This window comes from Lissotriton vulgaris, chromosome 6 (genome assembly GCF_964263255.1).
Source record: "Lissotriton vulgaris chromosome 6, aLisVul1.2, whole genome shotgun sequence".
In the NCBI taxonomy this organism is placed as follows: domain Eukaryota; kingdom Metazoa; phylum Chordata; class Amphibia; order Caudata; family Salamandridae; genus Lissotriton; species Lissotriton vulgaris.
Window position 1 is genome coordinate 414,711,778 of NC_141694.1, and position 27,282 is coordinate 414,739,059.

General features: G+C 47.4%; 1 protein-coding gene across 1 annotated transcript in view; it reads right to left on the minus strand.

Annotated features, from left to right (window-relative positions):
• The window catches only part of GCLC (glutamate-cysteine ligase catalytic subunit), a 287,303-nt gene that overhangs the window by 183,548 nt on the left and 76,473 nt on the right, over window positions 1–27,282 (minus strand). The window contains exons 4-6 of the mRNA XM_086926430.1: window positions 23,700–23,813; window positions 11,137–11,195; window positions 10,910–11,046 (exon numbers count right to left, since the gene is read on the minus strand). Of these exons, the coding sequence (XP_086782556.1) occupies window positions 10,910–11,046; window positions 11,137–11,195; window positions 23,700–23,813 (310 nt within the window). The remainder of the gene's footprint in view (window positions 1–10,909; window positions 11,047–11,136; window positions 11,196–23,699; window positions 23,814–27,282) is intronic.

Consider the following 27,282-nt stretch of genomic DNA (forward strand, 5'->3'; position numbering starts at 1 on the left):
TCAATACTTACAAGCCATGGTGCGGATTATGCAGGTGGTTTATAGGAAGAACCAAACGGGTGGGGTGTTCCACCGCAGTAATCACCAGCTGTAGCTAGGTAAAGTACAACTAGATCACACTCCTTCCAATACCTGCCTTGTAGGATTGTACATTGAGGCATGAATAGACCAGGGTGAAAGAGATTAACCATTACCCCCAGAGCAATGTACAGTACCGATGTGCGCAAGGCGGAGTAAGGGAAACTCATACGGACTGCAAAAAACAAATCTGAATGGAAGACAATAGAGGTGCCTATCCTCTAGTGGTACAATCCTAAAGACAAAAGAAATAACAATAATAATAGTAGTAAGCTGAAGTTTCCAGGGTTAGGTGATAGGATGTGGACTGCCGGAGGAGAGAAAGGCGTACCTTCAGACATCCATCCAAGTTACTTGTTCTTCTTGTGTGCGATAGTGAGAGCGTCAATCAATGGCCCTTATAGCACTATACTTCTCCCCCATAAAGCCAGCATAAATGTGCGGGGGAGGTACAAGAAGAAAATGAGGTGAGGTGTCTCTACGATGGTCTCCCATGCAGCAAAGGGTGAGGAGCGGAAAGGGTCAGTCAGAAAGGGTTCCCAAATGCGTGTAAATGTTTACACTTTGTCTTGTACCCGTAAGTCGTTCGTTCGTGGCTGTTTTTGTAAATCTCTACAGACATTCCTCATTGTTTGGTCTGTGCAGTGCCCTCTAGTGCTGCAAAGAGCAAATGTTTGCAATGTGGAGGCCTGTATTCAGCAGGTGTCAAACATAGTTTGAGGAAAGGAGGTCTGCCAATTGGAGTTCCAGTCAGTGTAATAGGCATTTGTGGGGCCTCATTCTAACAAGCATTTGCAATGCAATTGGTCTTGCATTTGGGAGAGTTTAAGCTATTGCCATTGTAAATGGCAATGCCTTTTATTTAGGTTTTAAAAACCAACATGTAAATAAAAGGCATTGTCGTTTACAATGCCAACAGCTCAAACTCTCGCAAATGCGAGACCTTTTGCATTGCAAATGCTTGTTTAATAATGCTTTGGCGCTACCTCTTTTTATTTACCAACCCAACTTGAATCAGTAAACAAATGGAAAAAACCCTGCTCATATTTTTAGACGAATGTATGTCTGATACACATGCCAACAAAATACCACACCCACTGCAGCTGCAATACAACCAAATTAGTTTTGTTTTCTCTTTGGTCACACAGCATAGCATCACTAAAAACAAATGTCAAAGCCAATAGTTCCCAAAGGCAAGGCAGATTAGATTTGCAAATGCTTGTTTTACAAGCCATTGTTAAAAATCCTTGGCTTTCACATGGGGTTTTGCAGGCTAACTTGTGATAGGTGTGTGCAAGAATTGTGTAAGTACACTTTAGAAAATGTGAGATGCTTCTATGGGACTTCTGAGGATTGGGAGGACCGATGTTCGACCCCAGGGATAACTGTAGACAACTTACCACACAAACACACCACACACAACACACATGCACGCAAACACACACACCACACATGCAGGTACACACAACACACACACCACACATGCAAACACACACGCATACAAAACACAACACATGCACACAACACAAACACCTGCCTCCCAAGCCGTCCAAGCTACGGTCAGCAGACCCTGAAATAAGTCAACTTTTGATGTTTCTAGTTATTTAAAATCATAACAACTTAGCACAAACATTTACAGTGATTAAAACAAAGCAGAGTCAATGACGTCACAGTTGATCAATCCATGCATACCCGAGGAGTTGGAATGTATTGTGGGGAACCATCAGGACACCCTGTAAACTACGACTTTTAGTAATCCACCACGAGGTACAAAGGCGGACAGGATGTGGACAAAGAGCATACAAAAATCCTACAAAGAAAAAACACCTATATTATGTTGCAGAAGCCGACACCTGTAACATATAATTTACACCTTAGTCGTATGCCCACTGCAATAGGTTTAAACAAGCATTTACAATGCACCCCGCTCGTGAGCTGTGTGGGAGCGAGGGCTGACCGCGGAGCTGCAGCAGAGGGGTCGGGCGGGGGCCGGGTGCAGGCAGGAAGCAGCCCCAGGCTCCGCCTCCGGTGGCAGACCTCGGAAGCAATGCTCTGTTGAGGCGGAGGATAAACAACTGGCGCGGGCATCTCTACACTCCTGGGTCCTCCATGCACCCCGCTCGTGAGCTGTGTGGAAGCGAGGGCCGACCGCGGAGCTGCAGCAGAGGGGTCGGATGGAGGCCGGGTGCTTAACAGTGGCTGAACTAGAGGCAAGCAGGAAGAAGTCCTCGGAAGCACTGCTCTGTTGAGGCGGAGGATAAACAACGGGGCGCGGGCATCTGACAACACGCACGCACAGGCACCGAACAGAGCCAGCCCAAGAGGTAAGTGACGGGGGCTGTTTTGCACAGGTTACAAGACTTACATGTTGAATGCTGTGTTTACACGTGCACTGAAAGCCTGGGGCGAAAGTGAAACTGCATGCTGGTTTGCCTGGGAGATGTGCACGTGCTTGTGAGTTGACCCAAATCGGCGCGTGCCCCGGTCTGTACCACTTGGGAGGCAACACAGCAACAATAAGTCTCGCTGGCGACAGCGTTTCGCGCTGCAACGCCAGGCAAGACCTAAAAAGGGTTATACGGTCTGCAAAATACTTTCAATGACGGAAACTCGTCTCTCTGGAGTGCTCAGACGAGTCACAAACATGCGCCTAGAAACAATTCTGCTCACAAGGAATACAAAAAATAATGACCAATGGTGTACGTTTGCATTGAATCCCACAACAGGGTTCTAAGAGAGGTCCCTTGAGTAGGTTCGGTCGGATAGCAACAAAGTTCACATAGGGTTCACTGATAGGATCTAGTGTTGCAATGAAGGAAACTGATAGGAGGACCACCATCCCTCACAATAAGAGGGCTTCAGTGGGGATGAGATCATAACAGCAATCATTCGGGCCTGAAATAATGGCACAGTTTCCGTCGCTTATCGACATGGGGCTCGTGGTGCCTCACAGTCGCATCAGCCCCTCCAAGAGAACTCTGTATGGAACACCATTACTCTGACAGATCAGAACACTGGAAAAGGCTTTGGACCTTTGTCAGCTAGCGGGGATACCAGCCTGTTTTCACCCATACATACTGCCATAATGCTATATGGGCATTCACCTGTATCAGTGTTCTTTTGAGGAGTCCGTGTGCATGAGATTACACCTTGGACATGGCCAGAGGTAACCAAGTTGGGACAAGTCAAGGGCTGTGTAGTAATGCTCCACAAAAAGGAGGCTCATTCCCCCACAACATCTTTGAGCAATTCATTTTGATATTTCCAGGCCTTGAGTTATACCTTTATGAAGGATTTGATGCCGTCGCGGTCTGCGTTGTTGAAACTGGGACCTTTGTTGCGTTTGGCCCTGGTTCTGCAATGACCAGTTAGAGGTTTACCCTTGCTGCTGAAAAGACAGCTTATCAAAGGGGCGAAAGCGACAACTAATCTCTTTTTTTCCAAGGCCTACCGCTCTAAGATTATCTAACTCAGTCTTCATTTTAGCCATTTTGTCGTCTGCTTGAGACCCAAACGACGACGATCCATTAAAGGGCAAATTAACAATCTTCGTCTGAGCATCAGGCTTGAGGCTTGTGAGGCGAAGCCAGGTTGATCTTTGTGAACAGATGCTAGGGGCATATCTAGGAGCTGCTAAATCAGCAGAATCGGCCGCCGTACTAATAATCTGGTTAGCAACCAGGCCTCTTTCTTGAACAATCTCCAAGAAATCCTTCTGATCTTCCTTGGGTAATTTTTCGGCAAATCTTGTTAAGGAATCCCATAGCAATCGGTCGTATCACCCCAGTAGAGCGGCTGCACTTAAGTCTTCATCGCAGGTTCCAGCAATCCTGGCACCAAAGGCAGTAGAGGCTTTGCCAAAAACTTATGGTGCAAAGTTTCAAATATAACAGATGAAGTAACTTGAGTTAAAGACATGGTTATGTTGAACATGGTAGCACCTCTACATAATACCTCAATGAATGTCCTAAGATCATCAACAGGGTAGACCCAGGAAGGTGGAGTTGATTAAATAGTAGGAGAATAGTCTTTATATGAAGACATTGTTGACATGGTCGTTGTAGGACACCTCTGTCTTCTACTTGGCGTATGAGATCGGCGTGATCTGGAGCGCTCTCCTGAGCGTGAACGCCATCTTAACGGTGATCTGGAACGTCTCGAGGACTTAATAGCAGGAGGTCTTGAGCACTTCTTAGGTCTGGGTTGCATCTTCTAGTGTCTAATGTCCTCCATACATCCAGGAGACATGTTAACAGGAAGTGATTTGCGCACCAGAGAGCCCTCCGGTGTAACTTGAATAATATTTATCCCCAGCAAAGAAGAAGAAGAAGTATCTCTCGACGTCGAGAGTCGTGATCTAGACTCTGGTCTTTCCAACCCTTCTGCAGGGATTACTTGTGGGTCCCTCGACATCAAATGCCCAGACGTCGAACCAGAATGAGCCACCATCGACGACGACCATGAAGGTGACACTCTGGAAGACTGAGATCTATGAGACAAAGCCCTCGACGTTAGCACCTTCGACGTCGACCACTGATTATCATGCGGTATCCTCGATGTCGACTCTGACCTCGACAAAAACCTCTGAAGGGTCCGAGAGGTTGATCTTGAGCGCCTCGACGCCGACCTTGGAACAGGTGGCAGAGATCTCAACGTCGACCTCCTTGACTTCGATGGTCGCTTCAACGTCAACTGCGATTTTTCATGCTTCGAGCCCGAAGCATGCCTCGACGCCGACCTGGACTTCGATCTCACTCGCTTTTCAGGCCTTCGACGTCAATCTACTTCTCGCCGGCGAACTGGTCTTCGAAGTCTATCTCACTGGCGTGGACGTCACCGGTCCCAACATCGACTTACTTTTCAACGGCGATCTTGTCTTTTAAGTCGATCTTACTTTTTCAGCTGGTCTCGATGTCGACACGCTATGAAGCCTTTTCTTACTTCCAGCTTCTGGTGAAGCAGATCTTCGCCGTTTCCTCAGAGAGGAGGTTCCTCCAGGTGAAAGAGGACTCCCTGGGCCCTTTTCCTGATATTTTCCTCTCTCCATTAAGCCAAGAAGTCCGATCTCTCTCTCCTTCAAAGTGCTTATTGAAAGTGGAAGACAGTGGTAACATGTCTCTGTGTTGTGAGATGGTAAACACACTACACAGACCAAATGAGGATCGGATTTAGACATCTTCTTTCCACTGGAAAGACATTTATAAAAATAAAGGTGGCATATCTGACTAAAAAAGAATGACCAATTAGTCAGAAAAAGATTGAAAAATACCACCAGCAATAAGAAATATTGAATAAAGTAGGTGGAATATAAATTCTGACCGAAAAAAGTCAAGATCAGTTGACTTCAAGCTCCAGGTTCCTCTCAGAAAGAGCCAGAAAAAATAACTGATCTAACTGTCACCTGTGGTGCATGATGGAAGCAGGGTTCTCCTAGAGGCCTTAAAGGCAAAGTGTTCAGATTCTCTGAGGCCTTAAAGGCAAGGTGCAAGTTTCCTTTTCTGTACAGGGATGTTATTTATGCATTACCTGTTTTCTTTGATGAAAATAAAAGGTTGTTTTGCAGAATGCAATTACTGTACATGTCCTTCTCTTACATTATATATTATGGGTTATTTTCATTGTAGAGAAATGCATGCAATTCTGGCTTTCTTAGCCTATTAGATATGTTTAGAGCTGCTATTATTGGTTTATACATGTACTAGCAGCCCGTCCCGATGTTGTCCGGGAGCAATTAGGCTTCAGGGCCCCCTGCCGCCCCGCTTTTGTAACCTGCAGACATCACTTTTTCCTCCTGTAATTTACTTTGCTTCAGGGCCCCCGCCCGCCCCACTTTTGTAACCTGCACACATCACTTTTACCTCGTGCACACGTTATCCACCCCCTTCCCTCCACTCCACCCAAGGGACGCAGGTTAAAACCCCTCTGGCTACACGTCACTTTTTCCTCCTTTTCCTCATGTAATGCACCGTTTGTCTTACATTTGTAGTGCACCGTTTGCGTCCTCTTTCTTGTCCTCAGGCTCTCCCGACCGCCGCCCGCCCGGCCCGTCCCCTGCCCGGCCGGGCCCGGCCCCCCCCCGGAACCCAGCCCGTCCCGTCCCCCGCCCGGCCCAGCCTGTCCCTACATGAGTGCCCTTACCTCCGCCGGCGCTGTTCCCGCCAGTCCGCTCGCACCACCGCTCCTCCCCTGCGCCATGTCCGCCGCTCCTCCTCCGCCGCCGGTCCTCTGCTCCCGACGTCACCGCTCCTCCCCTGCGCCATGTCCGCCGCTCCTCGGATGCCGCTCCTCCCCGTGCTCCTAACGTGACCACGCACGTCGCGGGGGCGCTACTTTTGAGGGACTACTTTTTTTTTTTTAATCTAAAATTTTAAATTGTTTCTTTTTTTAATTTATGTAGCCTATAACCATCTACACACCCTGCCGATTTCAACGGTGTATCGGGTGTGTAGATTGGCGCAGTGGTTCCCGAGTTTAACCGCCTCAAAGCCTGAAAGTTTCTGCTTTGTTATAGTAGTATAGATATGTGTATAATTTTTTCGTACTATGTACTCCTTTTCTACTATATACACATATATATGTATTATGTTATATGTTCCGGGTTCCCGCTCATGGGCGGAGATAATTGAGTTCTTATGACTTTGATGAGTATCCCCTGGAAGAGCAGCAGGAATTGCCAAATGGCTTGCTACAAGTCGGAGAGGCTGGGAATGGAGATAGCATATGAGATTATAGCGGCCAGAGACAAACCCTTCATTACTTGGAGGGGGAGGTGATATGAGCCAGCTGGAGAGAGAGTGTTTCAGTTGCAAATATTTCCACATCTCAGACCGGGGTAAGTGAAATATCTCTTAAGCCCACAAGAATTTAAGCTCTTTGTCAACCAGCGGGGATACCAGCCTGTTTTCGCCCATACATACTGCCATAATGCTATATGAAGTATGGAAAGGGGTCCCAGTAAGCATGAAATAATAACAAGGAATGTGTAAACAATCAAAAAGACAAATCTTAAAGACACATTGTTTTATTCACAATGTGCTAGTATTTTGCATATACTTCACTATTGAACATTCATTAATCAGTGACTATTTTACAGTGCCCCAAAAGTTGGGAAAAGGGGGAGGGGGTGTGATACGTGTGGGTAATAGGTGAAGGAAAAGGGTTTGCAGTGACAGTAAAATCGGCGAATAAGACAAATTCAATGGAGTTACATATTCATGTACCCAGAAATAGACCAATAGGTTCATACAAATTGTTTTACAAAAATCATACTCCAAATGCACAGCAAATGAGAACAATGGGGTGTGGAGTTGACAGCAAAGAACAAAGTGTTGTCGACGTTTCGACCCTCGTTCGCAGATATGTGTATTGATCTTGCAAGCAGTGAACGGCTCCGGATTCATTCCATACACCGTCCTGCAACTAACTCGATGCCACAGCGCGAGTGTTCGCTACCCCACGCCGAAAGTTGACGAAATACGGCTGTCGGAGCTACTGCCCTATTGATGCCCTGCCGACCCTTGACCATTAATATATACGGCGCTTCCGAGTAAGACCTCGATCTATTTTATATATCAACCCTCCACCAAACGGGTCCGGTGCACACCACATTTGTGGTCACGTGTCCCCAATTCCCCAGTCCTGAGGAAGACCCCACGGCAAGATCAATACACATATCTGCGAACGAGGGTCGAAACGTCGACAACACTTTGTTCTTTGCTGTCAACTCCACACCCCATTGTTCTCATTTGCTGTGCATTTGGAGTATGATTTTTGTAAAACAATTTGTATGAACCTATTGGTCTATTTCTGGGTACATGAATATGTAACTCCATTGAATTTGTCTTATTCGCCGATTTTACTGTCACTGCAAACCCTTTTCCTTCACCTATTACCCACACGTATCACACCCCCTCCCCCTTTTCCCAACTTTTGGGGCACTGTAAAATAGTCACTGATTAATGAATGTTCAATAGTGAAGTATATGCAAAATACTAGCACATTGTGAATAAAACAATGTGTCTTTAAGATTTGTCTTTTTGATTGTTTACACATTCCTTGTTATTATTTCATGCTTACTGGGACCCCTTTCCATACTTCATTTGATAACCCAGGTCCCCGTAACCTTATCTGGGTATAACCCCCCTACTTATAGCATAATGCTATATGGGCATTCACCAGTATCCGAGTGTTCCTTTGAGGAGTCCGTGTGCGTGAGATAACACCTTGGACATGGCCTGAGGTAACCAAGTTGGGACCAGTCAAGGGCTGTGTAGTAATGCTCCACAAAAAGGAGGCTCATTCCCCCACACCATCTTTGAGCAATTCATTTTGATATTTCCAGGCCTTGAGTTCTACCCATATGAAGGATTTGATGCCTTTATCAACCTTTCACAGTACAGAGGTCTTAACTACAAGAGGCAGCATACTCCGGGTATACGTGGTATTGCCGCAATCGTTAACGCCTGTCCCAAAGGGATGTTTAGGTGGGTTCACTTTGCATAATCCAACTTCATTATGGTGATTAGTCGAGATTGCCCACAACCATCCTCCAAACCCCTGTTAATGTAAATACCTAGGTTCTGCCTTCAACTGAAATCTAGAATTAGCTATAAGGGTCTTCGTAGTTACACAGGATTCTGCCATATCCAGAATCACATCTGGGCTCAAATTCCAGTACCCCGTAAGACCCTCTAAAATGATTCCCAGTACTACTAGACGAGGAGTCTCTGGGTCGTGTTCTGCAAGTTTCTCAAAAAAAAAAATTTCTAGCGACTGGTTTTCTTAGATAGTCCTCTTCTCTTTCTAAGGCTTTGAATTAAGGTTAGGTCCAACTCTCATTCGTTTGCAAGCACCAGGATGCAATTTTCATAACAATTGTGCGCTCTACAAAACTTCATCACCATTATCATAATATTGATACCCATTTAAATTGTTCTTTTCTCTTTCCACCAGACAGTGCCTGAAGACAACTTCTTTAGCAAAACTAGATACAACAATCATGCCTCGCACACAGACAAGAACAGCAGTTCAATGGGTCTTATTTAAGAATTAAACCCTGTAATTAAAGTCGTTTTTTACAAGAAGATAAATACAACTTTTGAGTACAGACCAAATTAACCTTTGAATCTTTAGAAAGGGGTTTGTCAATTACAGGAGATCCTTGTTGTATACACAAGTATGTATAATCGAGTATCGATTCAGTTTCTGTGTGCCTCCTTAGGTCAACACATGCCATCTGGAAATCCAGCACAAATCTGTATTAGTCCTTATACATGTGGAGGATTTCTTGCTTTAAAGTCACAACAATGGCTCATCACATTAACAGACATGTTTCGGTATTGAAAACTCAAAGTTCCAAATTTTGCCAGGAACCTCAAATACCCTGTGGTGTTCTCAATCTGTCGGTACACTTCAAAGAATTTCAGGTGCTCACTGAGAGGAGAGACTGTCGTTGATACTTAAGTAAGATTCTCTAAACTGCTGTTCTAGGACCTTTACCAGTATCCTTGTCCGGTTACAAGGCAGAAAGGGTGTATGTCCTGTGTATTCTTCACACACAGAACGGACACTCGGTGCAGACAGCAGTAAAGTGTTCCTAGGCTCACCAAAAGCCAGATAGAGGACTAAAGCAGCAGTTGTGCACCCTTGCATCAAAGGTAGAACAAGTGCAGCATTGGCATCACCGGATCATTCTTCCCTCAAATGGATGGAATAAGTGCTGCATGGAGTATAGGCATTGCAAGCTTCCTTCGTACCCAGATAACAAGCAGGGTGAACGGAGGCAAAAAGTGCACACAGGAAAAAGGTAGAATCAGCATACAGTGCAAGCATCCAGACTACAAATATTATTAAAGAGAAAGCATTCACTTTTATTCTGATTCTGCAAGTGATTGCATATGGCTGGGTCCAAACTGAGAAGGCATGGTGTGCACTATAACGAGAGTCTTGGATGCAACCCAGAGTAAATACCAGAGCCTGAGCATAATGTAAGCATTCTAGCCATCATATTTTGTATACTTTAGTCTGATTACAAAGTAAAATAAAATTTGGAAATAAAAAAAATTGATTAAAAATAGTGTGCCACAAATAAAATGTGGCATGAAACAAAGCAAATCAATACAGTCAACAAAACTGACACATCCTTATACCTGGTAACTCAAGATACTCTAACTACCATATGTTATGTTATGTTATATTTAATTTGTAGAGCGCACGGCTACTTGGGAGTGTCCCGGCGCTATGTCCATACTAGCTCGCACAGTTGAGCGCCACCTGTGTCTATATAAAAAAAAAAAATCCAAAGAGGGTGGAGGTCACACAATATGTTCATTTTCAAATGAACAGACAGCGCGGTCACGTTTAGTAAACGTGAACATGCACAGTGCAGCCCCTTCACTACTATGATGGGCACGTTGAAAATAGACACTCAACAAAACCAAAGGCAGTTAAAACCACACCATCTGTGGGTTTGCATAAGTGCAGCTTGAAACACTTTGAAGATTCAGATACCTGCAAGGCTGAAGGCACCACACAAGAGTGAAGGAAACAGCCAGTGTAATAGGGCCCCTCCTGTCGCGGGGCACCACTTCTTGCACTATCTGCATCACTGGTAGCACATCCTAAGATCTAGTTTAGGTGTTTTCATGGACAAAGGCAACATTGTCACACTGCCCTCGAGTGATAAAAGCACTAGGGAAAAGGCCTGCAACTGCTTCACTCAATTCAGAACATCTCTTTCAAGCTACAAACAATAGGAAAACGTTAACATATCATTATAGTAAAGTTGGTGTTCCTTGGTAGCACAAGTCACCAATCCGTTCCCCAGTCCAACCTGAAGGCAGCAGTTTCCCATTCCAAATCCCATGGCATCCATGTAAATATGATCTGGCTTAGCTGCACCTGCTCCATCTCCATCATCGTGCTGAAATTTTTCTACAAAAGGAGACGGCGTATTCTTATCCTTAAATACTGTGTGAAGAAAAACAAAACAATTAAATAAAGAAAATGGTGAAGACATTAATCGTGAACTTGCGCAGAAACAAGAGAAAACATACTCACTCGGTACATTTATTGCAACCTTTTCCCCTCTCCTGTGTCGAATATTTCTGGTTAATGTACTACAAAAAAATAAAAATAAAAAGTTTACCACAAACTCTTTCATCGTTTTTAAATTTTCCAACCATATTTTCGTACATTAACAAAGTAATCAAAACGTTTAACAAAAGCTTTTAGCTCAAGAAAGTGAACTCAATTGACACATCTTGTACGATTAGCCTTATCTGCTCTTCGCCTTAGCTACCTTTTATTTTTGCTTTCACCATATTAATTGCATATTTGGGCAGGAAGGGGAACCTTAAACAACAGTTTCAAGTATAAAAGTCATTAGAAAATAAAACGCTTCTTGATTTTAACTATTGCAAGAAGTGCCACAATTCACTCCTAGGAGGAAGGGGTCCCAGTGTAAACGTAGAACAATATACACAAATCAAAGAATTAATTACCAAAACAATGAATGGATCCACACTGTTTTATTTCACAATGGGATAAGGTATAATGAATATACACAACAAATTGTCAAGCGCAGTTAGCAGTTGTACAGTGCCCCAGGGGAGGAGAAGGGAGGGAGGTGGTGATCAAGTGAGGATGTGGAGATGAAAGGTATTAGTGACAGTAAAATCAGTCAATTGAGCAAAACTGTATTGGCAGTATTATACAAAACCAAAATAGCCAAAAGATTCGGCAGTTAAATCAAGACGGCATGCTTCACAAAATACAGTCAATGTTATGATAGTGGCGTGAAGTTGACACAAAGAAAGTGGTTGTCGACGTTTCGACCCTCTAATCAACGCAGAGATTAGTTGTGCCCTTGCTGTGGGGTCTTCTTCAGGACCAAAGGGTGGGGGCAGGCAATCCCATTGTGAATTAAAACAGTGTGGATCCATTCATTGTTTTGGTAATTAATTCTTTGATTTGTGTATATTGTTCTACGTTTACACTGGGACCCCTTCCTCCTAGTACCTATAGAACCCAGGTCCCAGTGACTATGTTTGGGTAAACCCCCTTATTCATACACAATTCACTCCTAGGCAATTTCTGCTGAAGGTAAAAGTACTATAGATAGACAAATACAACAAAATTCAAACATTTAGGTAAGCAAATATTGCAATAGCAGGCATGCGTGCATATACAGTTGCAAGTAATGCATAATTCAAAAGCCTAGCTTTTGTCTAAACTATGCAAATAATCTTGGTCTTATTCTTCCTGCACAACTAAGCCAGGATGCATTACTAAACCACAGGCAACATCTTAGCTCTCTGTTCCTCCAAGGGTCAGCCATAAAAAAAAGGAAGGAAAACATGAGGTAATACAAATGTTTTGACACATAAAAAGTACACCAAGTAACACGATCAAAAATGCAGATAAATAAAAGCTTAAATGGATAAACCTAACAAGAGTGGTTTAGTTCAGCTTTGAAGAAGAAAAACTGTTGTAATGAAATTCCACAATGGATTTCCACATGACATAAATCTTTAAAGGTAACATAGCTCTGAGTCAAAAGAGAGGGAAGTGTGGCTAATGTGGTGTCATGCAGTTATTGCAGGGGTATAATCTCTTCTCCCTCTAGAGTGGTGCGGATTAGTTTTTGTTACTTTAATTGAGCACACTAGTCTAACGGTCATGATTTCCAGCAGGTGCAGTTTTTATTTTCTCTAGGCATCTGTACTGCTAAGTGTTTCTAAGACAAAGGACCACATAAATATAGTATGCGATATTTACAAGTGTGATGCAAGTAAACCTGCCTGGTGGTATGAGGTTAACATTTAGAAACAGGTAGATCAGGACATCTTAAGATAAATATATAAAATCAGGTACTTAAATGTAAATTCAGTTCTCCAACAATAGTATCCCTCAGAGTCGCTTTCTGAATCTGCCCCATCAAATTCAATCAATCAATCAATCAATCAGAAAATTTATGTAGCGCGCTACTCACCCGGAGGGTCTCAAGGCGCTGGGGGAGGGGGGGGGCTCTGCCACAGCTCGAACAGCCAGGTCTTGAGTTGCTTCCTGAAGGAGAGGTGGTTCTGGGTCTGACGGAGGTGGATGGGGAGGGAGTTCCATGTCTTGGCCGCCAGGTAGGAGAAGGATCTTCCTCCCATGGTGGCTCTTCGGATGCGTGGAACGGCGGCGAGGGCGTGGCTGGTCGAACGAAGCTGGCGGGTGGGGGTGTAGAAGGTCAGGCGGTTGTTGAGGTACCTGGGGCCCAGGTCGTGGAGAGCCTTGTGTGCGTGGGTGAGGAGTCTGAACGTGATTCTCTGGTTGACGGGGAGCCAGTGCAGGTCTCTCAGGTGTCCGGAGATGTGGCTATGATGGGGGATGTCCAGGATGAGTGATGCGGAGGCGTTCTGGATGCGTTGGAGTCTCTTCTGAAGTTTGGCTGTGGTTACGGTGTAGAGGGTGTTTCCATAGACCAGTCGGCTGGTGACGAGTGCCTGCATGGCCGTCTTCCTGGTTTCGGTGGGGATCCATCGGAAGATCTTTCGGAGCATGTGTAGGATGTTGAAACAAGATGATGAGACGGCGTTCACTTGTCTGATCGAGAGGGAGGAGTCCAGGATGAAGCCCAGGTTGCGTGCGTGGTCCGTTGGCTTGGGTGCGCTGCCCAGGGCAGGGGGCCACCAGGAGTCGTCCCAGGCGGAGGAAGATGGTCCCAGGATGAGGACTTCCGTCTTGTCTGAGTTGAGTTTCAAGCGGCTGTTCTTCATCCACTCGGCTACATCTTTCATCCCCTCGTGTAGGTTGGTTCTGGCGGTGGCTGGGTCGTTGGTGAGGGAGAGGATCAGCTGAGTGTCGTCGGCGTAGGAGATGATGTTGAGGCCGTGTTGGCGGGCAATGGCCGCGAGGGGACTCATGTAGATGTTGAAGAGGGTGGGGCTGAGTGATGATCCTTGTGGTACGCCGCAGATTACTTCGGTGGCCTCGGATCTGAACGGGGGCAGGCGGACTCTCTCGGTTCTTCCGGCGAGGAACGAGATGATCCACTCCAGAGCCTTCTCTTGGATTCCGATGTTGCTGAGGCGTTGTACTAGGGTGCGGTGGCAGACAGTGTCGAACGCTGCGGAGAGGTCCAGGAGGATGAGGGCAGCTGTTTCTCCGTTGTCGAGCAGGGCTCGGATGTCGTCAGTGGCTGTGATGAGGGCGGTCTCGGTGCTGTGGTTGGCTCGGAAGCCAGAATGCGAGGGGTCTAGGGAACCGTTCGTCTCAAGGAAGGCGGCAAGCTGTCGGTTGACGGTCTTCTCGATGACTTTGGCAGGAAACGGGAGGGAGCGAGATGGGGCGGTAGTTCTTGAGGTCGGTGGGGTCTGCTGATGGTTTCTACAGGAGGGCGCTGAGTTCGGCATGCATCCAGCTCTCCGGGAAGGTGGCGGTGTCGAAGGAGCAGCTGATGACGTCTCGGAGTTGGGGTGCGATGACGGAGGTGGCCTTGTTGAAGTCGTGGTGGGGGCATGGGTCGGTTGGTGATCCGGCGTGGATGGTGCTCATCGTGAGGATGGTGTCTTCGTTGCTGACTGGGGTCCAGGCGCGGAGGTAGGTGGTGGTGGGTGTCGGTTCGGTGGTTGGGTGCGTGGGCTGTGTGCCGAAGCTGTTGTGTATGTCGGCGACCTTGCTGTGGAAGAACGAGGCGAGTGAGTCGCAGAGTTCTTGCGAGGGGGTGATGTCGTTGGTTCCGGCGCAGGGGTTCGAGAGCTCTTTGACGATGCTGAAGAGTTCTTTGCTGTTGTGTGCGTTGTTGTCTAGTCGCTCCTTGAATGCTGTCTTCTTGGTGACGTGGATCAGCTGGTGGTGTTTGCGGGTGGCGTTCTTGAGTGCAGTCATGTTGTCAGTAGTCGGGTCTTTGCGCCAGGCTTTCTCGAGGGTGCGGCAGTTCTTCTTGGAGTTCATGAGATAGTCGTTGAACGAGGAAGCCTTCTTGCTGCCGGGTCTGCTGGGGTGGTTTTTCAGGGGTGCGAGGTAGTCAGCGCAGTTGGTGATCCACTGTGTGAGGTTGTTGGCTGCCTGGTTGGGGTCCGTAGAGCTGGCGGGAGGATTCAGGTTCAGGGCTGTGAAGAGCTGGTCGGAGGTGATCTTGTTCCAGCTCCTGCAGGGAACTTGTTGCGGGTGGTGGTGGGTCGTGGTCCTACTGAAGCTGAAGTGGACGCAGCTGTGGTCTGTCCAGTGGAGACCGGTGGAATGGCTGAAGGAGACGTCCTTGCTGGAGGAGAAGACGGGGTCGAGCAGGTGTCCGGCCTAGTGCGTGGGGGTGTTCACCAGTTGCTCGAGTCAGAGATTGGCGAGGATGTACAGCAGGGTGGTGGTGTTGCTGTCCTGGTTGTTCTCCAGGTGGAAGTTGAGGTCCCCTAGGAGGATGTAGTCAGCGGAGGAGAGGGTGTGCGGGCTGATGAAGTCTGCGAGGTCTTCGCTGAATTGTGTGCGGGGTCCTGGGGGTCTGTAGATGAGGGTGCCTCTGAGTGTGGTCTTGGGGTCGGTGTGTATCTGGAAGTGGAGGTGTTCGGCGGCTGTGAGGGTGTCGTCGGAGTTGGTCGTGATGAGGATGGTGTTCTTGTGGACGATGGCGATGCCTCCTCCTGTCTGGTTGACGCGGTCCCTCCGGGTGATCTTGTATCTGTCCGGGATGGCGATGGCGATGGCGATGTCGGGCGCTGAGGAGGCGTTCATCCAGGTTTCCGTGAGGAAGGCGACGTCTGGTGAGGTTGTGTCGAGGAGGTTCCAGAGTTCCACGGCGTGTCTGTGGACGGAGCGGGTGTTGAGCAGGATGCACTTCAGGTGGTTGCTGCTGGTGTTCGGCTTGGCGGGTGCGGTGCAGGTCCGGAAGCAGGAAAAGTTGCAGGATCAGCAGCAGAAGGGTCTGTGGGTGCTTCGGGGGTGGCTCGGTAGCATCCGCGGATCCGGCCGGTGTTGAGTGCGTTGAGTGTGGTGGCGTCGTAGGTCCGGCGGGTGGGGTGGCCCCTACAGGGGCTAGGGGTTCTAGCGCTGGGCGCGGGCCAGGCGCGGACAGGCGCAGACGGGCTTGCCTTTGGCGCGCCTTCGGCGCACAATCGGCGCGTCCGCTGCGCGTGCGTGGGGGCGTCATAAGTAGGCAGCCGGGAGGAGGGTCAGCGGCGGGGCGGCGAATGGGCTGGGCCGCAGGGAGGCAGCAGCGGAAAGTCTGGTGCGGGCGGGCGGCTCAGCGGCGGCTGGGTCGCCCGGGCAGCAACAGGAGGAACAAGCGGCAAAACAGCGGGGCTCAGGAGCGGCAGCAGGAGGAGGGTGGGGGCGACCAGGCCACAGGTGCAGGCACAGTGGTGAAATTGGGAGTATCTGGTCACACACTCTCACCATAGAAACAACTATGAAACTTTGTTAGTTTAGTAGCCCCTCCACCTCACTTGAAATAACCACACTTAAGCTAATGCAGTGGAAATGCATTGAGCTCCACTCCCCCAGTAGCTACTGTACCTAAGATGTTGCTGGTACACACCAGACCACTATCTATTATCCCAGCTCAAAAACCCAGACTGTGGGACCTTTCACCTGTGGTAGGCCTTAACCCGTGCGAGAACTGGAGAGTTTGCCCCTTAACCAGTAGTTTAAAGTCTGTAGATGTAGGACTGAAATACCCTTTGGTCCTGACAAAATATACAAATTGCAACTCTGAAAATGTCATCTACCTTATACTTTGCACTGCAACCTTTTATATATAGGTATGATTACCCGGAGCTAAAAAGGTACGAATAACAGAACATAAGAGCAACAAAAAACGCAGAATAACCATGACCAAACTCACGACACACTTCGTAGAGGCTAACCCTGAAGTGTGAGACCACTTTTGGACTGTACTAGATAAACCTCTTATTCCCCAGAATATGAGCAATCAAGACTTTTCTCTTTAGAAGAGAACAGAAATGGCTCTATAGGATATGAACGGCCTCAACGAGGATATCCCATGGAACCAGCTACGCAATCTCTAACGAAGATAAAACTGTGGCATCTACAGGCACATGAGGAGTAAAATTTAACATAATAAATAAAAATAAAATAATGAGTTTGCCTCCTGGTTTCTGCTCTTGGAGCAAGAAAAGAACAATTGTTACTTACCTGTAAACAGGTGGTTCTCCAAAATTGGTGTCTTTCATAGATTCACATGCTTGAATATTCCCCGTTATCGAAGTGGGAGCCCCACGGTAAAGAACATAGCAATAAGAAACCAATAATATGTATATATAAAAAAACAAATAGAAGTTTCAGAACCAGAAATATTTTCAAAAGTACCAGGTTAGCATAAACACATAGGGATACATAGGAGAAAAGGAAATACCTTTATAACAAATCCATGTCATTATGTTAGTCCAAACTCCAGCCAATCAGGCGCAAGCATCCCTCTAGAACCTTCTCCTCAGAGGCTCAGGCCCCCAGATTTTCGTAGCACAGGAGTGACAAAAGAGTCTAGGAGAAGAAGCGAGCCTCTGAGGGGAGGTGGGCGGGTCGCATGTGAATCTATGAAAGACACCAATACTGGAGAACCACCTGTTTACTGGTAAGTAACAAATGTTCTTCTCCAGTATTAGGGTGTCTTTCATAGATTCACATGCTTGAATAGAATCGTGAGCAGTAACAGCTGGCTACAAGAGCAACATCAGAAATGCATAGGCATGAAAATGCAAAACAGCATAATATAGCCAGGTAGGTAGCGATAACAATATCATCACATAAACCATATAGGTGGAGGGAAGAAAACAGAGGCTCTCATTAGTTAAAAAGATTGCGAAGCACCGCTTGGCCCACTGCCGTATCAGCTTAGTTGATCGTCTCAAGGCAGTAATGTCTTGTGAAAGTGTGTCTGCTGGACCACGTAGCTGCTCAGCATATTTGGTGAATTGGCACACCGGCAAACAGGGCAGTAGAGGATGCCATCGCCCTGGTGGAATGAGCCCTCACAGAGGTTTGATGAGGCTTGACGGCTTTTTAATGGCAGAAAGAAATTGCTGAAGAGATCAAACGTGCAATAGTTGGCTTGGTAACAGAACGCCCTTTGCGCAATCGTCTGTAAGCAACGAATAGCTGATCAGATTTGCAAAAGGGTGCCGTTCTGTCGATGTAAAATTTAAGGCATCGTTTAACGTCCAGGGAATGCAAACGTTGCTCCGCTGGAGACTGAGGATTGGCAAAGAAAGTCTTAAGAAAACGGGTTAATTGAGGTGAAAGTCAGCGGGCACTTTAGGAATGAAAGCTGGTTTGGTGCGAAGCACCACACAGTCCGATTTGAATTGAATGAAAGGAGGTTTAAAGGTAAAGGCGTGAATATCACTCACGCGACGTGACTAGGTCAAAGCAAGGAGAAGGGCCACCTTCCAGGTCAGAAACTTAAAATCCGCTTTATGGATAGGCTCGAATGGTGGGGCCATCAATTGTGCCAAAACAATATTGAGATGCCAGGTTGGAGGAGGACGCCGAATGGGCGGGAACTTCCTGAAAGTCCCTTGAAAAATTGACGAATGACTCTGGAAGAGCAGAGAGAGGAGGAGCCAGAAGCGAGAGATTGCCACCAAGAAAACTCTCAAAGTGGAGTGGGAAAGTCCTGATTGGGCCAGCTGCAGGAAGAACGGCAGTAACTGAGCCGGATTGGAACGAACAGGATGAATATTGGCAGGTGCGCACCAGTGACAGAATCTTTTCCACGTTAGCTTGTAAGTCTTAACTGTGGACGGAGCTCTGGCATTTGCAAGAATATCCCTGCATTCCGGTAAAATGTTAAAATGGGCAAATTCAAGGTGCTCAGGTTCCAGGCTGATAATTAGAGAGAGGAGGGGTCCGGATGACAGATCTGACCCACGTCCATCAGGAGGAGATCCGCTCAAGGATGAAGGAGAAAGGGTTCGCACTGTGAGAGAAGCAGCAGCTCCGAGAGCCACGCTTGTCGAAGCCATCTGGGAGCGATCAGGAGAATGTGGCACGGTTGCCTCCGCATCTTCAAAAACACTCGAGGAACTAGTGGAATCGGTAGAAAAGCGTAAGCGAATAGATCGCACCAGTCCATTAAAAAGGGCATTCCCGGACGATTCTGGATGGGGAAGCCAGCTTGCAAAGGACGGGCAATTCCGCTTCACAGGGCTCGCAAAGAGATCCATGTGCGGATGACCCCACCGCCGGAAGATGAAGTCCAGAGTCGGCTGGTGTAGTTCCCACTCGTGAGTCGAGGAAGCCGACCTGCTGAGGGAATCCACCAGGATGTTGGAGATGCCTGGTAGGTGAACTGCCGTCGGGGTAATAAGGTGTCGAAGCGACACAATCCCAAATACTCTGTGCCAGCCAGGACAGGAGAGGAGAGGAGAGGAGATTTGGTGCCGCCCTGCTTATTTACATAGTGCATACTGGTGGTATTGTCTGTTTGGATAAGCACCGATTCCCCCTGGATCAGAAGATGGAATGATTTAAGTGCCAGGAAGATGGCCAATAACTCCAGTCTGTTGATGTGCCAGGAGTGTTGAGACAGAGTCCACTTGCCCTTTATGGACAGCCCTTGAAGATGTGCGCCCCATCCTTCCAAGGAGGCATCTGTGGTAAGAATGAGTTCTGGAGCGATGGTGAGGAAAAAAGTTCTGGCAGCAACGTTGGACGGTTGCGCCCACCACTGGAGAGCCGACCTCATCCGAGCGGTCACTAGAACTCCATCTTTGAAAGATCCAGTGACCTGGCGCCACTGCTTATCCAATTCCTCCTGAACAGGGCGACTCTTGAGCTGCAATTTGAGATCAAGGAGATGCACGAGGATGCCATCCCCAGAAAGGACTTCAATAGACGAACGTAAACGGACTCTTTTGAACAAATAGGAGCCACCAAGCGTAGGATCCTCAGCTGACGCTCGGGAGACACGAATGCCTTGGCTAGTGACGTATCCAGATTGGCGCCCAGAAAAGTCCTGCAGGGTGCTGGGTTGACCTCAGACTTCTCGGTGTTGATGGAAAGACAGAGGGAGCGAAATAGCGTCTGGCAGAAACGAGTATCCCGGGACAGCTGACTGCGACTTGATGAGACACTCTTCTAGGTAGGGAAATATTTGAACGCCCTGTAGACGCAGGTAAGCCACCACTGGAGCCAGGACTTTTGTGAAGACGCGAGGGGTGGAACGCAGACCGAAGGGCAATACCCTGAACTTGAAAGTCTCTCCGCCCTACTCTGAAGCGCAAGTACTTCCGGTGACGTGGAAGAATTGGCACATGGAAGTAAGCGTCTTGGAGGTCGATGGTTGTCATGAAATCGTCCTTTGATAGAAGACGCAGGATCTCCACTAGCGTGAGCATGCGGAAGGATTGGCACTTTAGATATTTGTTCAGTGCCCGTATATCTAGGATTGGACGCCAGTCGACAGTCTTGAGGACAAGGAAGAACCGGGAATAGAATCCCATCCCTTTTTGAGACCTGGGAACCACTTCGATGGCACCTTTTTGAATCATGATGCGAATCTCCTGGAAAAGTTCTTTGAGGTGCGCTGGGGGCGGACCAGTTGGAGGGATGTGAGGTGGATACTTCACAAACTCCAGGGCATCACCCTTTGATACAATGTCCAGCACCCACCGGTCCGAGGTGATTGAGGACCATTGAGAAAAGAACAGGGAGTTTCGACCTCCAACTTTGAGCGGGGAAAGAAAGTAATTGTCTCTTGGACGCAGAGCCTCTATAGGAAGACTTTCCTCTGTACGATTTGGAAGACTGATGGCGAGAGGACTGTTGAGTTTGGGAAGAATATCTCCGATTGTAGGATCTGTACTGATTAGATCCGCCACGAAAAGAAGAGGTGGTGCCGCGTCCACCACGAAAAGGTTGTTTGCGGAACTGCAAAGTGCCTAAAGAGCGGGCCTTTTCGGTATCTTTCTTTATTGTTTGCAGTGCGTCGACATGTTGGCCGAAGAGCAATTCGCAGTCATAAGGCATGTCCAGGATTTTCGCCTGAACCTCCTGGCGAAACGAGGTAGAACAAAGCCAACCATGACGTCATAAGACAGCTGCTCCAGCGAGCTGACGGAAGCCGGTGCAGGCGATATCCACGGAGCAGTCTATGATCTCCTCAGACGCCTTCTCGCCCTCTTGAAGAATCTTCAGAGCCTCTGCTCTAGAGGACTCTGCAATGAGGTCAACAAAGGCAGACATGCCTGACCACATTTGGCGGTCGTAGCACCCCAGTATGGCTAGCGAATTTGCTGCCCTGACAGTAGTGGAAGCCATAGTTGAAAATTTCCACCCAATGGCATCAAGGCGACTACCCTCACAATCAGGAGGAGCAGTAATTGGCGAGGATGGGTTCCTGGATCGGCGCTGGGCAGCCCGAGTCACCACAGAATCCGGCTTAGGCTGTGAAACCAAGCACGGTGGAGAACCATGGGGCGCCTTATACTTTTTCTCCAGACGGGGCAATTGCGCCAGGATGGAATTCGGCGTTTGCATCAATTTGACACCCTCATTCCATATAAAGTCGATGATGGGGACGGTCCGAACCAGTTTGAAAGGTTGGCTTTTAAAGTCGTATAGAAAACAGTCTTCGTCCTTTTGGACCATTGGAAGTTTAAAGTTTAAAGCAGAGCGCCGCTCTATCCATAAGCTGGTGAAAGCTTGCGATGTCAACAGGAGGGGAATACCCTGGAGTCGCTGGAGACGGGGGCGCGGTCTGGATTTGGTAATCATCCCAATCAGCCATAGTGCCATCATCATCATCCTGAACCTCACCATCCCCTTGCTCCGGGGGAGTGTCATCATCTTGATACACTGTAGCGAGGACCCGAATGGAGGCCGGAGCCGGAGCAGATTGCACTGCAGGTTGTGGCAGCGGAACAGCAGGAGGAGGTGCTGCAGGCGCTGTAGGCAGAGGAGAGCCATGTCAAGATGGAGGAAAGCGCCTGTTCTGAACCTGTGGCAAACAGGGGTTACGGAGGCTGCGTGTCACTGGTAATAGTAAGCTGGTCCAAAGGCACCTGTCGACGTTGGTGTAGAGTGTCAACTGTGGAAGAACCAGACCCGGAGGATGAAAGTGGCACCAGAGGCATAGAGGCAAAGGAAAATGCCACCACCGTCGACGAGCTAGTCGTCGAAACAGTTGACGACGACAGTACAGTCGTCGATGGAGCCACCGTCAGCAGAGCCACTGTAAACGCTGCAGTCGTCGACGAAGCACCCTTCGACGGAGCACTCGTCGACGGAGCCGCCGCCAAAGTTTTTCAAAGCTTTCGTCGACGAAGATCCTGCTGTCGATGAGTGACCCTTCTTCGACGACGACGATGAGATTGGAATAGTCGACGAGACAGTTTTAAAACTGAGGCATACCTTCGTCGACACAGACGACGTCGACGTAGCCATAGTCGACCAACCAGAAGCAGAAGTCGTCGTCACTAATGTCGTTGACGAGCCGGAGACGGCAGATCTCGTTGTCGGGACAATAGTCGATGCTCCCGTCGACGATTTTTCACGTTTCTTGAGGGAAACATGCTTTGAAGATGCCGTAGACGCCGGAGAGTCAGATCTCGGGGTGGGCGTAGCAGGAGGAGGTGGAGACACCACATGAGCCAGTAAGAGTGAAAGTTTCTTCTTCAAGAAGGGAGAAGGCAAGTCCTGTACACTGCTACGCTTTGAAGCGGCCTTTGAGGTACTTTACACAAGGCTGTCAGCGTCAGAGAGAGGTGAATCTTTGTCCTTCAATCTCTGTAACCAAAGGAGGAGACATCCCTCCCTATCCTTAAGGGTTTTTGTGGAAAAAGTCCTGCAAATTTTACATTTGCCTACCTCATGGTCCGGATAGAGGCAGTATATACACTTCTTGTGCGGGTCCTCAGAATTAAGTCTCAACTTTCCACAAGAAGAGCAAGGTCTATATAAAGACTTCTTACTTGAAGACATTGTAGAACAAAACTGGAAACACTGGAAAAACAGAAGACAGAAGAAAAACTGAGCAGAGATCAGGGAGACTCTTCACACGATGTGTGGTAGAAAATTTGAGGGCCGGAATCTCTAATGAGAAGGATATATTATATATATGTGTGTGTGTGTGTATATACATACACATATAACCCCAACCATTCTCCAAGCATCTCCATGTGGCGATCAATGTAGTTTGGGGATGCTGGTGGAGCTAGAATGGGCTACTCAACGATCAGGGGGGTTGTTAATGAGCTGGAAATTCTGCTAGCCTGATCTGGGGAGATTGTAAGTTGCATTCTGGGATGGATATTTCTTTAGATGCAACCATTATAAAATCAATACGGATGAAAATGCTCCGCACGGGTGAGTATTTGGCTGATGCCTTGAAGGATTGGGCATGAATGAGAAGGGAACCAATGAGGGGAGAGACTGATAAGGCTATTGATGGCACGCATGTTGCAGCAACTGTACAGCCTGTACGAGGCACGGTGATCCATCCCATGCAATATGTCATGATGCATGTCACAATGTGTTTTTTATAGTTTTAAAATCAAATCTATAGACAAACCTATTAAAAAAAATTCAAACAATCAAAATGCGATTACAAAAAATTACAAAAATGTAATAAAGCCCATAACGTCAAATCAATAAAGGGGCTTCAAGAAAAATAGTACGCTTACCTAAACCTAGGATGCTTGTTTATTGCTTCGTCTGGAAAAAACAATGACTTGGAAGCACCACTCTCTACTGGTGTAGGTTCAAATTCAGGAAAAGTAAACCCCGGACATCCCAATCTAAAAAAAATAACCAGAGACACAGGTAAGTTTCAAATACAATCAGGCACCTAAAGTTTTATGGTTTGCGAAGTTGATTGATGTTGAACAGGGAACTAAACCAAGAAGGAAAGATCAGATAGTCTGACATGACAAGAGCTTTTATCTAATATATGATCATGAAACACAACATGGCATGAGGTTTCATATTTGTCCTACTAATAAAGATGTGCCTAGACTGGACTGTGACAGGTAATTTTCTGGAAGAGAATGACTTTTACAACATGTTTAGCTTTTTTGTTAAGATAATGGGTAACTGGAATTTATAAGGTCACAGCAAGAGCAACAACTGAGTATGTGTTTTTCCCTGTTGCCGGAGGCAATAGAGTTGCTGTATTTTCCAAACAAGCAGCAACTTATCCCAACAGAATAAAAAACAGAAGCAGCTCATTAAATCAAATTGGAAATGATACTCAGCAGAAAGTACTTCTTAACGTAGAAGAAAAAACAGACGTGTTATGAGATTTGTTTCTACACAGAGAGACTACATACATATTAGCTTTCTGCAGCTCTAGAGGCCACCTGCTTTAGTGAAAGTAGGCATAATCCACAGGGTAACAAATACATATTGAGAAGTGAGTCGCTGGTTTGGGGAAAGGACGGCAAGTAAATGATTGGTGGCAGGGATAATCTATTGGATGAAAAAGGGTGGTGGATGGAGAACAGTAAAGAATTCCTCCTAATAGTTGAAAGGTCTAAATGATGAACCATGATGTTGAAACATCAGCAAAATCATGGAGCCACAACCATGGAAGTATTCACTATAGAACACAGTACACAAGCAAGACCAATTCGAACATGGTCAGGGTGGTATGGCTTTCCCAGTCATGCAAGGTTTTCTTACATAGTCCAGAAACTCTCATACAAGCATCAACCCAGTGCCAGTTTACTGCCACTTTTAGTCTGAGGTCCCTTAGTCTTGTTCTTCAAATAGTACGTTAGCTGTGGTGTCCTTTTGTTTCATGGTCATCTTAAAGGACTGAAGCAAAAAAATATTTGAGGGCTGGATGGATACAGCACGCAAGGTTTTAGCATGTTAATGTGATAAGACTCCTTAAGTAGATCAGGAATACTAATCACTTCAAGGAGACATCCATGACAAATTACTGAAGAGGAGATTGTGGCTAGAATAAGAAACTTCTCAGTTCAGCAACACCAAGTGACAGACCATAGATGTGTGTCTTTCACCTTCAGCTTGTCTTCCCACGGCCTTGATTTCTAGCACTACTGATCTTAAGAGATACTTGCAAGAGGTTTCATATGCAGCTGCACAAGCATACATAAAGATGCAGAATGCTATTGGTCCCAGGACACCAGATTTGTCAGGTAGGTCAGTAAGTGGTTTGAAGAACAGAAATCAGATGAATTAAGTCTTTCCTTTATAAGTTACACTTTCACATTTTCTGTTCATCTTTCTTTCAGTGTTGAGTAAATAATGGTCCTGAATGTCTACAGAACATGTCCGACCCCGTCATTAATCTACTCTTAAATAAAGAGGCCTTACTATTTAGCTCAATGTTCAGCATTAGGCTGATCATGCTTTGCTTAGCTAGAAAAAGTGCTTCATAATGTTTCCCCATGTAAATTAAATGTTTAATAGTGTGAGGTTGCTGCCAGGAGAGGGGATTTTTTACCTCCGCCACCAGATTAATGCTGGCAGTACTATTCAGACTGAAGCGAATAGTCAGTTTGCGATTTCAGACATAGTTTTTGTCTCTATTAAGTGACATTCCGCTATAGCAATGTTGCCTATAATAGAGATGCATTACTACCATCCCGTTTCCCTGTCTGGTAGCACGTCATCTCCAATAATGCCATTCCCAAACTGCTAGGGGATGAACCCTTTACTTTTCAGCCATGTGGGATTGCAGGCGTGCAGTGCTATATATTTTGAGTACTGGAATTCAGTGCACTCAGCCACCAATGAGAAATGCATGAACTCCAGCACCAATGTAAAACAATGCTGTGGCAGCACACAATTGACTTTGCAATTAAGTTCCTATTTGAACTTTTTCTTTCACTGTTTTCAGATCTCCCGAGGCTTCTCCGGGAGCAACGCTGATTCTCAGATCTCCCGAGGCTTCTCCGGGAGCAACGTGGATTTTAATCCTTAGACTTTTTTTTAACTCTGCTTACCTGCACTGCCTGCCTTCAAGCGCTTCGGACCCAGCGCTCAGATCCTCCCGGCGGCCCCCTCTCCTGCACGCGACCCAGACCGCCTCCGCTGATAGCCCCCTCCTTGCCTGACTCTCGGAGTGGGATGGGCGGCTCCTCCATCTTGGCCGGGTCTGGGCTCGGCGCTGCAGCTCTTTGGCTCCTCCCCCCCTGCCACGCCCCCCTGATCCTCCTCCCCCATGTGTCCCTACATTATGGCACCTCTTTTCCGGTGGCGCAGCGGACGGGCGCAGCGAAGGCGCGCCGAAGTTGCGCCTAAGTTAAGCCCGTCTGCGACGGGCCGGGACCATGGGCCACACACTCTGCTCCTTCATTGGTTTACTCTTCCTCCCAACTCACTGCTCTCTCCGCAACCTCTCCTCCCTCACCCTCTCTATTGCATCATCTAGACTCATTTGGTATCCTCACCTCTTCCCCGTCACACTTGACACGGGCCTCTCATAGCCCTATTCCTCTTTCTGTTAAACCTCCCCTTGTCTTCCGCCCTTCCCCTGCTCCTACTGTAGCCTCCGCTTATCTACTTACACCCGTTCTGCAGTCAAACACCAGACAGCACTCTTCAATCTCTTGACCACCGACTCCCCTGACTTTCTTTTTCTGACCGAAACCTGGTTCACAGCTGACTCCCTCCCAGATCTTTCAGCCATTCTCCCCGATACCTACTACGCCCTCCGAGATGATCGCCCGGATGGCAAGGCTGGGGGAGGTGTGGCAATGATCATTCGGTCGACTCTCAAATTCCAACTTCTTCCTCACCCCCCTATACCCAATGTGGACTACTTAGTGGCCCGCTCTCTCAATCTTCTTGCCCCCCTCACTGTTGTCCTCGTCTATCGTCCCCCTCAATCTATGCCCTCCTTTGTAGCTTCCCTTCAGGACCTTCTGGCTACCTTGGTGGTCAACAACTCCTCCGTCCTATTGCTCGGCGACTTTAATTTCTGGCCGGGTGATCCTAGGGAAGATCTTCCCTCTAAAGACTTTTCCGCCACCCTCCAATGCTTGAATCTCACATCCCATGTTACTGTTGCCACCCATGCTCAAGGTCACATTCTAGATCAAATTTGGTCCTTTTGTCCTCTCGCTTCACCTCCCTTTATATCGCCTTGCATCTGGTCGGATCACTTGATCATCTCCTTTTCTATTCACCTGGGTGTCGTCGACAAGCTCCCCCTTCCCAAAAACATTCTAGCCCGCAACTGGAATAAGACCGATCTTGATTCTCTTTCGCGTTCCTTGGCTTCATCCGCCCCGGACC